At 43.6% G+C, this 16,614-nt stretch overlaps 1 protein-coding gene across 10 annotated transcripts in view; it reads left to right on the forward strand.

The window, feature by feature from the left end:
* The window catches only part of LOC137428864 (xylosyl- and glucuronyltransferase LARGE1), a 659,931-nt gene that overhangs the window by 519,432 nt on the left and 123,885 nt on the right, over positions 1–16,614 (forward strand). For all 10 annotated transcript variants that reach the window (XM_068118724.2, XM_078777441.1, XM_078777429.1 and 7 more), the window contains one exon: positions 16,233–16,564. In XM_068118724.2, the coding sequence (XP_067974825.1) occupies positions 16,233–16,564 (332 nt within the window). The remainder of the gene's footprint in view (positions 1–16,232; positions 16,565–16,614) is intronic.

A 16,614-nucleotide genomic window follows, 5' to 3' on the forward strand; every position in this document is an offset into this window, starting at 1 on the left:
GGGAGGATGTGGTGTATGGATAGAGTGTACCATTATGGATGGCATAGGGGATTTGCTTGTCCGAGTAAGAGTTAGGAAGAAAGATGAGAATGAAGAGTGCGTATATGCACAACGATCGCCGACACCGGCACAAATGCATGCTCTGGATTGTCCACTCAGTGGTGGCACTCAGTAGCGCGCATACCTCCGCCAGGTGGACATTTTATGATTCGTATCCACTGATAGGCTGGATCTGGATCCGACATGAACCAAAATCGAATCAGCTTGTTCTTGTCATCTAAACAACTCATTTAACCAACTCGTACACAACTTTTTGAAATATGCTATATATCGTTTTAAGGCCCCATCTCTCAATGGTCATGAATCGCTTAATAAATTAAAAATTCCTGTATCCGGATCCGGATTCGAATCTTCACCAAAATTGAATCAATTCATCCTCGTCATATACCTAACCTGGTCACCAAGTTTCGTCCGAATCCATCCACAACTTTTTGAGATATCCTGTTCATAGACAAACAGACAGGCGGGGGTGAAAACACAACCTCCATCCACCTTTGGTGGTGGAGGGAAATAAAGCGCGCCAAATGGTAAACCTTTTATAAAACTCCTTTTTGTGGCTCTCTAATGATCGATCCCCTCCGAACCCCCACCCTTACCCTACTCTGTTTCCTTCTCACCCCTTTGATCCTCCGTCACAGTTTACCCTAAAATACACGCCCTAAAATGAAAGATCCTTTTTATAATCTCCGACACTCCATCCCTTGGCACAGCCGTTACCTGGCACTCCGGCACACACACTGCAGCACTGTTAGCCTGTTCATGGCCATGCCCGTGGAACATCCACGGAAGGGAGGATGTGGTGTATGGATAGAGTGTACCATTATGGATGGCATAGGGGCTTTCCTTGTCCGAGTAAGAGTTAGGAAGAAAGATGAGAATGAAGAGTGCATATATGAACAACGTATTTATTGCAATCTACTTAAATGACAACGCTACGATATACTTTTGAAAAATGAATGGATTCGTAATAGGAATCGGCATAGCGCCATTCTGGGAGTGTTACGTCTCGCCACCTGCTACACCTCTCTGAGTTACGAGGATTTATGCAACGCACCCCGAGTATCGCAACGTCACTCCATTTAACTTTATTAAAATGACGATAAAGACGTTTCCTTATATATCCTAATTTAAAATGTTCAAGGGAATAAAAAGACCATTTGGTTCACACCAGCCATGTTCACACCACTCGACTGTCCAATCAGCGGACGGCTCGCATCGCCTTCGCCCAGCAGACGCCAATACGATGGCGTCGTAAGATGGCGTCGTATCGGCCGTTAATCGTATGCTTTTTGGCCCCAAAGTCGACTAATTCAGATTTTTCGAGTGTGGCTGTACGTGATAAACAAAGAGCGCGGTTCGTAGATCGTAAATGCATTCGTGCCGTGGGCATCGGGTCACTGTGTGCAGCGTAAAAGGGATAACAAAGTCGAGTCCTTACGGTATTATTATATAGATTATTATATGAAGCCTCTTCCAGAATGGGTGGAGCTACTCTCTCAACGGAGTAAGCCACACCCACGGACAGACGGACAGAATTACCTATGCCTATTATAATATAGATGTTTCAGTTGCATTGCCCAACACTTCATCAGCGGTGCCAGGTTTAACACAGATTCACAATAGAGCTCCTTTGAGCATCAACTCTGTCACATTATTACTTTAATTATCACTTATGTCACTTGTAGTCTTGGAAACAGTGTCGTCTTAGACTTGGAATGTCGTCTTAGAAAAAGCACAGCTATCTGCAGAGAATTGAGCCACTGATAAGAGATGGTTCATTCAGGAAAAATGGAATACTCACTTCTGTGTTGGTCTACATTGGTAGACAAGATAAACAATGGATTTCATCATCTCCAAGTTGATAAGAGTATGTCTACTATGTGTGGGGAATGAGGTGCAGCTGACATTTCGAGAGTTAGCCCTTCATCAGAGTACGAAGGGCAAACACTCAATACATCAATCTCACCAAGTTTCCCTTGATGTAGCTGATGTATTAAGTGTTTGCAGTGTTGATCAGTGTTTCCCGCAGTGTTAAAAACGTACTCTCATCAACATTTGGTTGGTATAATCCATAATGAGATTCACATGCCTTTGTGCTTCTGCCAGAATGGAACCTGCATCATTGCATGGCTTTTCCAATAACAAATATCCTGGTATACGAGTTGTAATTTATGCAAGAAAATATTTGCTACATCCTTGTAAATAATGTATACAAGGGCAATATGCCTCTATAATTACCATGTTCATGCCTGTTGCCCTTTTTGAATGTAGTTTCAATCTTAGCATCCTTAAAGCGCTGTGGCAACCTACCAGAATTTCAGATTTCAAGTATAAAGTCGGGAAAATACTTTTGTAGGTGTACCCTTGTTTAGGTATTCCAGACAGGATGCCTCCAATCCATGGGGCCTTATTATTCTCGAGGCTCAAGGCTGCATAGCTTTTCAGCTTTTCCAAAGTAGGTGGATGATACAATTCCTGCGCAATGTGCCTTTTTTCTATGTGGTGCAGCACCTCCACAGAAAGCACACTTGGTCTATCAAGTCGGACCTTAAAGTGTTCAGCCCACCTGTCCAAGATCTGATCTTTTTCAGTGATTACCTGATACAACTGCAGAGGTGATCGATGTTTCATTCAGTTGTTTTGGTTCAAAGACTGTTCACAGTATATCCCTTCATAGAAGCCTCTCATGTCATTATAACTAGTCTCTCCCCAAACGTGTTGGGAGACTATTGTGACGTGTGTGTGCGTGTGACGTGTGTGTGCGTGTGTGTGTGAGAGTGTGAGTGTGTGTCCACGTCTCCATATTTTTGCTTAATTTTGTTTTTCCCTGCAACCGCTTGTCCAATCGATGCAAATCGTTAAACATAGGAGGGACTCCCCATGGAGAATATTTTATTGATACTTCTGATGTCATAGGTCACATGGTATGGCAGCCATATTGCATTACAGGGAAAAAATTGGGCATCTCCAAAAGTGCTCAACCCAAAAAATTGAAACTTTGCATACATCAACTCTCCATGGGGTATGTAGGGTGATAACGATGATGTCATCAGTGAAGTGGTATTCCCACCGTAATTGGTGGAATTGAAATCGTTATCCGAAAATCTGAACCTTCATATACAGTGCATTCAGAAAGTATTCAGACCCCTTCACTTTTTTCACATTTTGTTATGTTGCAGCCTTATGCTGAAATCGTTTAAATTCATTTTTCCCCTCATCAATCTACACTCAATACCCCATGATGACAAAGAGAAAACAGGATTTTAGAAAGTTTTTCAAATTTATTAAAAAGAAAAAACTGAAATATCACATTGACATAAGTATTCAGACCCTTAACTCAGTACTTAGTTGAAGCACCTTTGGCAGCGATTACAGCCTCGTGCCTTCTTAGATATGAGGTGAGGGGTGAGGAGAAACCTTCACAGAGTTATCCCTGAGCCACTCCTGCGTTGTCTTGGCTGTGTGCTTAGGGTCATTGTCCTGTTGGAAGGTGAACCTTCGTCCCAGTCTGAGGTCCTGAGCGCTCTGTTTCAGGTTTTCATTAAGGATATCTCTGTACTTTGCTCCGTTCATTGTTCCTTCAACCCTGACCAGTCCCCAGTCCCTGCTGCTGAAAAACACCCCCACAGCATGATGCTGCCACCACCATGCTTCACCATTGGGATGGTATTGGGCAGGTGATGAGTGGTGCCTGCTTTCCTCCAGACATGACGCTTAGAATTGAGACCAAACAGTTCAATCTTGGTTTCATCAGACCACAGAATCTTGTTTCTCACAGTCTGAGAGTCCTTTGGGTGCTTTTTTGCAAACTCCAAGAGGGCTTTAATGTGTCTTTCACTGAGGAGAGGCTTCCGTCTGGCCCCTCTGCCATAAAGCCCAGATCGGTGGAGTGTTGCAGTGATGGTTGTCCTTCTGGAAGTTTCTCCCATCTCCACACAGGATCTCTGGAGCTCAGCCAGAGTGACCATCGGGTTCTTGGTCACCTCTATTACCAAGGCCCTTCTCCCCCGATTGCTCAGTTTGGCCGGGCGGCCAGCTCTAGGAAGAGTCCTGGTTGTTCCAAACTTCTTCCATTTAAGAATTATGGAGGCCACTGTGCTCCTGGGAACCTTCAATGCAGCAGAGATTTTTTTGTAGGCTTCCCCAGATCTGTGCCTCGACACAATCCTGTCTCTGAGCTCTGCAGGCAGTTCCTTCGACCTCATGGCTTGGTTTTTGCTCTGATATGCATTGTCAGCTGTGAGACCTTATATAGACAGGTGTGTGCCTTTCCAAATCATGTCCAATCAATTGAATTTACCACAGGTGGACTCCAATCAAGGTGCAGAAACATCTCAAAGATGATCAAGAGAAATGCGAGGCACCTGAGCTAAATTTCAAGTGTCAAAGCAAAGGGTCTGAATACTTATGTCAATGTGATATTTCAGTTTTTTATTTTTAATCAATTTGCAAAACTTTCTAAAATCCTGTTTTCTCTTTGTCATTATGGGGTATTGAGTGTAGATTGATGAGGGGAAAAATGAATTGAAACGATTTCAGCATGAGGCTGCAACATAACAAAATGTGAAAAAAGTGAAGGGGTCTGAATACTTTCTGAATTCACTGTATCTGATCTACGACCTAACATGAGTGAAAAAATTCACTCTCTCCCTCCCCCACACACCCCCTGCCCTCTCCCTGATTCCTCACTACACCATTTTTCCCTTCTCTCTCTCCCTGCTCCTCCCCTACTTGCTCCCCCCTTCTCCTCACCCCTCCCTCCTCTCTCCTCCTTCCCCCCTCCACCCTCCCTTCTTCCCTCTTCCCTCCTTTCTCTCTCTGCCCTCCACCCTCCCTCCTCTCTCTCCCCTCCCAATCCACTCCACTCCCCTCCCTTCCCCTCCCCTCACCGTTTCCCTCTCCTCCCCCTTCCCTTCTCCCTTCCCCTCCCCCTTTCCCTTCTCACTACCCCTTTCCCTTTCTCCTTCCCTTATCCCTTCCCCTCCCCCCTTCCCTTCCTCCCCCCCCCTTCCCTCCCTCACCCTCTGTTCCCCAATTCCCCCTTCCCTCTCTCTCCTGCCCATCTCCTTCCCTTCCCCCTCCCTCCTCTCCTGCCCCCCTCTCCCTCTCTCCTCTCCTTCCCGCCTCTCTTCATTATCCCGTCAGGAAGCGACTCATTGTTACCCGGCAATGCTGGGTACTTTTGCTAGTTGAAAATAAAAACGTAAAAATGCTTCTTCTCCAGAACCTCATAACAGATCGATGCAAAACTTCGTCCGTATGATTGATTAGCCATGTGGAATATATAGTTTGAAAAAAAAACTCACTGGTTGATGCAAATTAGCATTAATGTGCACAAAAGTGGTCATTGAATATCCTAATAATCAATCAATATACAATAAAGCGATAGATAATGGCAATGTCTGTGACATAATTGGGAGCACGGATGATATGGGTATATGGGCCGTAATAACATGGGCCATAATAGTAGCATGTTCAGTTAATGGTGGTATTTTATTCAGAATGAGCACGCAAGTCACATTGTACTATACTGAGTGTCATTCTCGTTTGTTTTTGCCATCAAAATAAATCACTGAAATTGCTGGTCTGGTCCTGTTACAAGATCCGTGACAGAAATACAAAATATCCTGCATTATATTTCAACAGAAAACTAGGGAGCTCTCTACTCTGAAATCTTTGCCCTCTCTTCTATCAGACATTTCTTTGTCGTGTCGCACTTTATTTCACCTCTTCAAACACTTTTTACATTCTCCTTACTCTCAGATCATTCGCAGAGCCACGTCACACCTCCCGACATGTACACGCTCCTCGGTAAACTCCACACACTCAACTATCCTTTGCAACACACCCGGCCAAGATGTTGTACTCTGCCATGGAGTTAAACAGAGTCTTACAAAAAGCACAGCTATTTGTATAGAATTGAGTCACTGAAAAAACTAGAGGGAGACACTATTAAACTGGGTTTAGAGAAATGTGATCATACCAGTAGTGAGACCCAGATCATATCCAAAAAGCATCATGTCCCTGCTCACCCGCTCTCTGCTCCCCTCTGGGAGTGTGTCTCGCTTCTGCTTCACCTTCGCTAATCCTCTGGTCCACCAATATCAGAAGTACGCCAACTTCACAGATCTGTCCATACAGACTGCTGCAGCTCAAAAAGACATTTTATATCTCATCGAAACTTCACAGGATGTCGCTGTTCTGTGTGTCCTGTGTTTCTCTCATTATGGTCTACTCCCCTCTGATAGTATTGATTCCCACACTGATGGTGGTGTCACTATGTATGTTCATTCCACCCTTCCCCACAACACCACCCCTCATTAGCCATACCGCCTACCCCCAATTCTATTGAGTGCATTTGACTTTGTGTCCCTCTTCATAACAATGTATTGTTTATTTGTGTGGTCTACCATCTCCCCAACTCCGATGACTCCATATTAGGCCTGGGCGATAATAGAAAAACCTATATCACGATAATGTACTTCATTATCACGATTATTGCGATAATATCATGACAATATAAAAAAGAAGAAAAAGACATAAAATGTCATAGCCCCTGCCGTGGTTTTAGTAATTTTGCTGTAAAGAGTTAAATGCCATCATTCAGCCATCTTTGGTCGAATTACAAAACAAAATCTTCTGCATACGAATACGCATGTATTGTCTTTGTGCGAAGTTTGAAGAAAATCAGACCATGCATGTCCGAGAAATTGTTGGAGACATGTTTAAGTAACAAAATGGCTGCCAGTCGGCCATCTTGGATCTGATCTCGGGAGAAAAATGACGTGCGTTCTCAAAACTGCAACAATATGTTAGCCATCATTCATATTATCTGTGTGTCAAGTGTGAACAACATAGGCAAATGCATGTCCGAGAAATGGTTGAGGACCTATTCAACATCGGGGTTTTTTAGAACTAAAATGGCCGCCAGCTACCTTTGATCACATCGCGAAACAAAATGATGTACATATATGTACCATCATATCTTGTCTGTGTGCCAAGTATGAACAAAATCGAGATGCACACACATCTAAGCTGTCGAGCGTGGGTATGAATCCCGACACAGCTATGAACTGTCATCCCCGTGTTTCACAGGCAGGGTGATTCAATGTGTGTGCCATCACTCAGATGGACGTTAAACTGGGGGTACCGTCTGCCAGCATGGGGTAAAAAAACCACCTTTTAGAGGCCATTTTTCCCCGCAAAGCGGGGGTTGGCCTTTTTCGGGCACCGTGGTTGTTGTTGTTTTTGTTGGTCCCCTTTTTGAAGCAATGTTTTACGGCCGGATGCCCTTCCTGCCGCCAACCCTTTTTGTCGCCTTTTACGACAAACAGGGAATTACCAGTGAACTGATACTCAATTAGCCGACCTCGGAAGGATGACAGGCTGAGTCAACCCCCCTGGCGTTAATTCAGCGATCGACCGGGATTCGAACCCAGGATCCTAGGATCCTAAGCCGGCACCCGAGCCGCTAGCCCAACACCAGGCTAACCCAACACTAGGCCCAACACCAAATGCCAGCATGGGTTGGTGAACGTTAAAGATCCCATGGCGTCTTATAGAGTAGGCGAGTAAGGCGGCACCATGGCCAAACTCCTGCCTTAACTAGCCGAATGTCTGGCCTGGCCAGCTGGTTATTGAATGACTTTGGCAAAGCCTCCTCCGGCCGACCCCACAAGGGGGGATAATAGTGACCATTAAAGAACAACAACTTTGATGTTGATCTTTGCGAATAATAATTGCCAAGCAATCCCATGGTGTGCCAAAAATGTAAAAAAAAAAAAAATGTACATATGAATGAAACAATATCGCCATGTTCGCCGCTTGTTCTGTCCATCACAAACAGTGAGAGGAGAAGAACGAGATTACCTACTTATCCTTGTCTTCAAAACTCCACAAACCGAGTACGCTTACCTTCTCGATCTTTAACAAGATGTTGCCTTTAGTGCTCAACTTCGCGCACAGACAAAGCGAACTCAAACGGAACGGCGATTTCAACACCGGCAGCACTTTCGGCGCATTTATTAATTCAATTGGTTGTTTGTTTTAATGTTTATTGTTTAATGATATAGCATTTAAATTACATCTTAGATAATATACATTCCATGTTTTCGTGTCCCCAGGATTAAGACCGCTGGGTGACGGATGGCCAACCTAGCTTTAACTCCGAGGCGTATATTCAACTATGGCGGTAGTGACACACGGGAGGGGAGTTGGGGGAGGCGGGGTATTAGAGGGCAGTGAGAGCTTACGTGTACGGCCAGACGCTACACGGAGGTTATCCGATCCCCACAACAAAGACATACAAAACCGGCAAAGCCACAATACAACAATTAAAATGCAACAAATAATGGCTTAATGATAATAATGCAGGCAACAAAAATGAATGCACAGTGAACTAAAATTCCTATATTGAGGATCCTTCATTCAGACACAATTACACACACAGGGAGAAATAAATGAAAGTAATAATGTGTGTGTAATGTTAGCTGGTACCCAGCTCTAGCGTCCTTGACCGTCCAGGGTCGTCAAAGATCCCACATCCCTGCGCGGGAAAACACGCGTTGGCGTGAAGTCGTGTTTACCGCCAGCTGCCGACGCGAAGCGAACAGGCCCGAGCTCCTCCCTCGCCTTCCTGCTCGGCTGCACCAAGTCCCGACATTCCTTTCAGGCGCACACGGCACCAAGCATAGTCGTCACAAAGTCACCACCAAGGAGAGGAAACAATGCGTCCGCTTCCACCAGCCAGGGACAGTCAGAGGGAAATACATCTGCTCACGACGAACCTCGGACCAGGAGAGAGAAGTGTGACTGCACGCGATGGAAGCCAGGACCAAGAGTGCGTCCGCTCGCAATCAAACCCAGCGCAAGAGAGCGAATGCGAAACATACTGTCCGTAATAAAACCCAGCGCATAGAAGAAGAAAGAAGAACCGCCTTTAGAGGCCATTTTTCCCCGCAGAGCAGAGGTTGACCTTTGTTTGGGCACCGTGGTCCCCTTTTTGAAGCAATGTTTTACGAATGGATGCCCTTCCTGCCGCCAACACTGTTAGTCGCCTCTTGCGACACACAGGGAATTACCAGACAGCTGGTACTCAATTTGCCGACCTTGGAAGGATGGCAGGCTGAGTCAACCCTGCTGGTGTTAATTCAGCGATTTACTGGGATTTGAACCCAGGATCCCTGGATCCAAAACTGGCACCCTAACCACTAAGCCAACAACAGGCTAAAACCCAATGCATGACAGAGTGAAAATGGTGGGAAGTGTCCTTTTTGTCCCAGGTGCTAGAATGTTCTTCTGACGTCACCCGTGCTCCAATCATCGAGCGCCGTCGCATCAGTCTATGGCCATAACCAATCGTTCCTCTTGGGACGGGGCATCACGGCCTTCTTAACGCCCCTTGAAATGACTCGGCTGGGTGGCGTCAGTGATAGAATGTCCGAATCCAGTCGGCAATTGTGTGGTTCATTTCAGTTCCTGATCGCATGGCTGTGGTGAGTGTGGTGTGTGTTTTATAAGAACAAAGGGAAAACCACAGAGGCAATTTACACACAGGGAATTTACCCTTATGCCCTAACTAATTATCATTGCTCCACCCCTCACATGGAGACAAATATACACTTACGTGACATCCGGCCCTACTTAGTTGCAGGAAGGTTTCTTCTTCTTCGTGACATTTGGAGCATACCACCTTATACAATCCTACCTGGCCTAAGGTATTCCATTGCTACCCCCACAAACGTAACAATATTATATCACCTCCTTTATTTTACAGCGCTACATTTAATACGGGTATAACTTTTGAGAAAAACTAAACACACTAACCACTCAAATCAGTCAATACACCATCAATATCTGGGTTCAAGGTGCGTTCTACCGTGCAGCACCTATCGTGATAATAATTATGCATTATCGTTATCGCGATAGTAAATCTGAAGCACGATTATCTCCCGATCGCGATTATCGCCCAGCACTACTCCATATACCTGGCACTGTCCACAAACATTGTCACTGCACTCTGCTCACCACTCTTTTCTCTTCTTAATCTGTGGTGGCTTTAATTGCCACTATCCCAGCTGGCTTGATGTTGGTTCACACACTCCAGCACATGACCAAACTGGCATCAAAGGCTAGTCACGGTCTGGGTCTTGGTATTTTATGTATAGCGAAGGAATTACTGAGCAGCACCAAGCTAATTTTGGCACAAGCCTTCCAGAGCACTATGGAGTATGGCCCGCAATTCTGGGCTTGTGCTCCTGCTTTCCACCTTGCTCCTCTTGAGGTGGTCAAAAACAAGAACATCCAAAGCATTTGAATCTCAAGACAGGATGTGGATTCCCAGGGACTGTCACTCTCCCACTCATGGCAAGTTGGTGGACTTTCTGTTTTATGAAGGCTTACATCTGCCTTTGCTCTTCTTCTTCTTCCCTACCTGCCCCTCCCCTAGCAACACAAAGTTGCAGATTCCTCAAGAAACCCTACCTGCTCAACCTTCTCAAAGTACAAACCAGTTGTTTACTTCCACTCATTGTCGCGTTATTTTGCCGATTGTGGAATAGTCTCCCTGTGTCAGCTCTCTTTTTTTCATCACTTTAATCCCTGAAATGCCCACATTATCACTGCCTGATGTGCTCACCTAGGCACATTCATCATTTCCTCTGCAAACACTAATTCTCTCCCATTGTGTTCCTCTCTGAGCTATCACTACTGCTTTATTCCTCATTTGCTCCTTTTGTGTGTATCCTTTTTTGGCTCATTCCTTGTTTTCCTACTATTTTAAAAAAGTTTTATACTGATCACCACTTTATGTATTAAGTTAGGCATTACTTTCATGTTTTCCTGCTATTATTGGTTCACGAGTTATCAAACAGAGTGACCACTATATTCGTCATGGGTGTGTGTCTGTCTGTCTGTCTGTCTGTCCACAGCATAACTACCCGATGATATCATCAGATCTTGATGAATCTTAGGTAGGAGGTCGATATCATGATCTAGTTGTGTCCTGCCTAGAGTGGGCGTATTGCGCCCATTGTGGGCGGAGCCACGCCCCAAAAAGATGTCTTTTTAGGGGGTAATTGAGTTCAAGCTACATCTTCTCCGAGGGAGTTGGTGGAATCTGACAGGGGTTTCGGTATTTGGTTAGGCCAATGTCACGTGTCTAGCCCCACGGAGCTCGATTTTTCATTTTCGCACAAGGTCACAAATTTTTTTTTAAAAAGTCGATTTTTGATGGTTTTATTACATTGTTCGCTTCCTGATAGGGTGAAATGTCGTACATGATCTTATATTATCACATACATCATGAAATACAAGTTTTCCAACAAATTTCAGAATCTTCGACCTTTGACTTTGAAGGTCACAAAGGTCAAAGTTTCAAAGTTGCCGGAATCGAACAGAATTTTCGGTATTGTGTAGCTAACCAACCTCATAACTGATTATACATTATTTTCGATGTCATTTCAAGGTCAGTAACCTTCGTTTTGACATTTCCGGGGCTGGCCTGTACGGGCCTGTTTCGGTTATAGTCCATCCTTTGTCATTGAATACCGCTCGCTCGTGAATCATCGTCGTCTCCTGACTTGTGCTACTTCTATTTTCATTTGATAAGGCGCACAACTTGTGTTCATATTGGAAAATATGGCCGTCTGTGATCTATCAAAGAATAAAATATAACCATGACAGTATATATGCAACACTCCCTTCTGTGTATATTTTATTTGTCATTGTAAATGTTATCTGATTTGGTTCCCCAAATTGAAATTCCTTGAAAGTCCTGTTGGGCTCACCTTGATGATTCAATTCGACCTTGTGAAAAAGGATTTGATCCATTTTTATAATATGTCTTCAAAGGTGCTTGATATCATGAGGGATGTTGTCCACCTTTTTTGGATTGTGGCTTAGCCCATCGATTTTGGAGTTGAAATTTTCAGATTGCAAGGAAAACTTTATAACTTTGTGGTCGCTGGACAACGAAAGCAAGATGGGAGCTTGGGCAGTTTGGGGATTTCTCCTCTTTTCTATATGTCTTTCTCGATTTCTCTGACTTTTCTTCTAAAGGCATGATCATCAATTGTTATTGCACAGTTGACATGGGAGTCTGTTTCTCAGATAATTCTGTGCTTTCCTTTCTTTATAAGTTAATAGAAAGAAAAAACTTTGGTAAAACAGAGACTTCAACATGCGTGCAAAATAGGACACTTCAATATACACAATCACCAAATAGAAACTGTCTGTTAATTTGGAAAAATAAATTAGAAATTGCACAACTGACTGATAAAGGTCACGTAGTGCAACTTTCAAAATTGTGCAAATTAATTTTGCAATTTATATGATGCAGGGACAACTTATTAATAAGATTTTTTTATTTTTTTTCCTAGCCTTGTGCCCTCCTCATCTTCTGCTTTTTTGTTCATTTAAATTTTATACAATTATGATTCATTGATGCTCCAGTGAACAAACTGGGAACGAATATTCCAGTGCTTGAAATCTCAAGTAATAATACCCACTGGATGAACCCATTCATTAGGTTGATGATGGAACTACTCCATTGCACTCCTTTAAGTACCTGACGAGCATTTTTGCCGCAGGTCAATTGTAAAGGTTTCCACGCAATGTTGACCACACTTAATGCAAAAAGGCCAAACACTTGCAAAAGGTTCCTTGGGATGAATAAATTGTGCTCTGAAATTTCTCTTTAATCCCTCTTGGCTGAAATAATTCCTTCCTTTCACCTCGCTCTGTACTCCCACCCTCTTTTATATCTCTCCTCCATTCATTTACTCTTAAGCCACTGCATTGCATCATTTTTTTTACATCATCAAATTACATGCATTTATCAGTTTATTACACTTGACTTGAGCATTAGCTGGACTCTTTCATCACCTGCTAAAAAATTTATCTCCAATATTCATGACCATTAATGCTTTCCTGCTTAAGTTCCCCAATCGCCACCTAAAAAAAATTCACTGACTCGAGAAAGTATTTCATTGTTCCATTTATCACACCGAGTGTTTTGATTCAGTATTTACCTGTTTCAACAAATATGTCTGTATCTCCTAATCTTTGCCTTCTCCAAACAAGGATCACAACAATGCAAGGATTGACTGCAGCAGTACATACTTTATGTGTCCTTAAGAAGGTCCTTAAAGAGGACATGGTGTACTTATCCTTAAGGAGGACATGGTGTACTTATCCTGAAGGAGGACGTGGTGTACTTATCCTGGAGGAGCATATACTTTACAACTGGGGATCTCAACTTGACTTTCATTACAGTTCATGGAATTTCATGCAGCCAATATCCACTTTCATCTTCAATGATTTTTTCCATCGTTTAATATTGATAGTGTTTTCTCAATGTACATTCTGGCTCCTGAAGTGTTGTTGAGGCTCACTCTGGCTACCAATAAATCAAGGTCCTTGAAATTGAGGATAATCTAGCAAGATGATGAGGTACAAAATGTCATTCTTCTTGCTCGCTCTCGCTCTCGCTCTCAATGCAAACAGGATAGAAGCTTCACACTTCTCTTTTGCCTCTTTTCTGTTCTTGTCCATGTTGACTTCAGTAATTCTTGGATGTTTGGACCACCTCCTCATCAAACATCCCTTAACTAGTCTAGAGGCAATGCATGCAATAACATCAACTATAAGGATAGACAAGAGTTGCGAGGAACCATCAAGGCCTCCAAACAGTAACATCAAGAGTTTAAAAGAACCCAAGGACACTTTCAACTTTATCTTTTACAACTATCGGGGACGCCTCTTTGTGGTGGTTGTACCACCCAATGCAAGTCGGGGGCCAAATCTTCCCCATTCTTCCCTGCTGCCTGGATTCGTCAGTGCAGCGCGGTCACGGTCAGAGTGCCAATCGGTCCCCATGGACCAGCCCTTTCCCTTTTTCCTCTGTCTATTTTCTCTCTCTCTCTGTCTTACTCTCTCTCTCTCTCTCTCACTCTCTCTCTCACTCTCTCTCTCTCTCTCTCTCTCTCTCTCTGTCTCTCTCTCTCTCTCTCTCTCTCTCTCTCTCTCTCTCTCTCTCTCTCTCTCTCTCTCTCTCTTTCTCTTTCTCTTTCTCTTTCTCTTTCTCTTTCTTTCCCTTTAACTGTCATGGCCCTGACTTTGTGAAGGCAGGGGTACACCATCCTAGATTTGGGGGATATCTGGGTTGTACATGGGAGATTGATCGGATGTCTCCGTGCTGCTGGCTTGTTTGAGAGAACTGTTCGTGGCTATACAACAACAACAACTTTATCTTTTTTTTAAACCAGCAGAACTAAAAACCTGTTTAAAAAACGTTTTTCTTGTTTAAATCGGCACTTGTGTTGCTATATGCCTGCCAGTTGCAAAGGAAATATTCATGGGATATGGTTACAAGTGTTCATCATAATCACCATAGCCTATAACCAATAGATCATAGTTTCTCCTTCAAAATCCAATAACTTCTCAATGTCAGGAAATGGTCAGTTTTTATTTGGCTCATGCCAGCTATTTTATGAGCCACCAACTGCAAGCGGGCATAAGGCCAGCTGGGGGATTGTATTTTTGGTGCTGTCAGTCTGTCTGTGCATCCACTCTCAGACACCTTTGCGTGGTTAGCTCTATGGATTTAATTGGGTCACGGGTTTCCTCCCTTATTTGACTGGAGATCATACCCGAGTTTGTATCACTTTATGTTTGTGTACCTAATCAGAATATATAATTGTGGATCCTCTGTCTGTCCGAATATATAATTGTGGATCCTCTGTCCTCAATTATCCTCTGTCTGTCCGAATATATAATTGTGGATCCTCTGTCTGTCCGAATATATAATTGTGGATCCTCTGTCCTCAATTATCCTCTGTCTGTCCGAATATATAATTGTGGATCCTCTGTCCTATTGGTCTTCAAAAGCTATGCAGAGTTACGCACAGTCAGTACTTGGAGGGGAAATATCTGTGGAAGGCTGGATGCTGTGGGCTGATAGATGACAGGATAGCTCATTTGGTACGAGTAGCAGGCTCGCCTCGGAGCTGTCTGTCAGGAACTTGTTACCCTGTGGCGTTTAATCCAAATTAAAGCTGCCATACTGGTGCAGTGTTGATAGGGGGCGATGCATCTCAGAGCGTGTTGCCCTTTTCATGGCACTATGAAGTCAGATGTTGTGTCTGCATTTAGGCTGTGGACATAAAGATCCCATATGTACACAGATTAATGGCAAGAACAGGGTTTGTACATAATATAAGTAAATTGATTTGATTAATTTAATGGAATGTGGATATGGTACAGGCATGTTGAGCCAAATGGTCTGTTCATATTATAAAGGTTACATTTCTTTCACACCTGTATGATATAACCTATTTTACTAGAAGCAAAGCGCAACTATCAGTAGTTGAATTTGACGGACATTAGAGAGGTGGTGAAATCGTAAGTATGAGTGCATTGATTTTTGTTTTTACGGTGTAGTCCATAGTGCAATGCCATCTGAAACAACGTATGTATGTATGTATGTATGTCCTTTCTGCTGGCATTTTGTGGGTTTATTCCCTTTAAAATTCGTTTTCTGTTGTTCCAACTTTCCAACTGTTGGTCCGATTGACACAAAATTTCACCATAGCAGCTCGTCTTCCTGTAGATTTTTTTCAATGATAATTATGAGGTCATTGGTCACGTGGTATGGGCGCCCTCTTGGAAAAACTTTGCATCTCCATCCCCAAAACCGCTCCATGGGAGAAAAAAATGAAAGGAGGCTCATTGTAAAGTAATCCCCATGGGGAATAACATATGTTAATGATGATGTCATAGGTGCCTTCATTATGACGTCATAAATCGACAAGTAGAACACTTGATCCGTTCAGCATGAAATTTCTTGAGCGTAATCTAGTGATAAATTGGTGGAAAAAAAAATTGATGATGTCATCAGTTATGTGGTTCAGCAGCCATATTGTTATGGAGTAGCCCGTAGGGCAATGCCATCTGGAGCAGCGTTTGTCTGTCCATCCGATGTATGTATGTATGTCTCTCACAAACGTCCACCAATCAGAGCTGAGGACCTGGTCACGTGACATGGGGATGGAAGATCCAAGCCCGGCTACGCTGTTGTTAGACTATCGGTCTTGTTATTATATGTGAGCGATATCCTTCTCTGTCATCACCCCTTTCCCTCTATTTATGTGTATCTCATTTTTACTTTTTTGCAGATAGGACAGTGACCTGGTCCCAATATGGTGACTCACAGATCAGCCGCCAACACACCTCATTGGGACCAAGTAGGAGCTGGACTGGTGTGGATGAGCATCATAGCCATGAGGCGATGGAACTTTGGGCACGAGAGGTTGAAGAGGAGAACATGCAACTGCGTAGGCAGTTGAGTGAGGTGCAATATGAGCTTCGGGCAGGGAGGTCTGTGACCATCAGCAATGCTAGCTCATTGCTTCCTGTGGAAGACAGTGCTGGGGCTGAAATGGTGCCCTTATCCAAGACGAGAAATTCGACAGAATGTAGCAGGTACCCTGCTGTGCAGAAATGTGAGGTGAGGCCCATGCTATTCCCCAGCTGCTTATAGAGTTAAGACAAGTTATA

The sequence above is a fragment of the Myxine glutinosa genome, chromosome 1 (assembly GCF_964187855.1).
Source record: "Myxine glutinosa chromosome 1, kmMyxGlut1.1, whole genome shotgun sequence".
NCBI classification, from domain to species: domain Eukaryota; kingdom Metazoa; phylum Chordata; class Myxini; order Myxiniformes; family Myxinidae; genus Myxine; species Myxine glutinosa.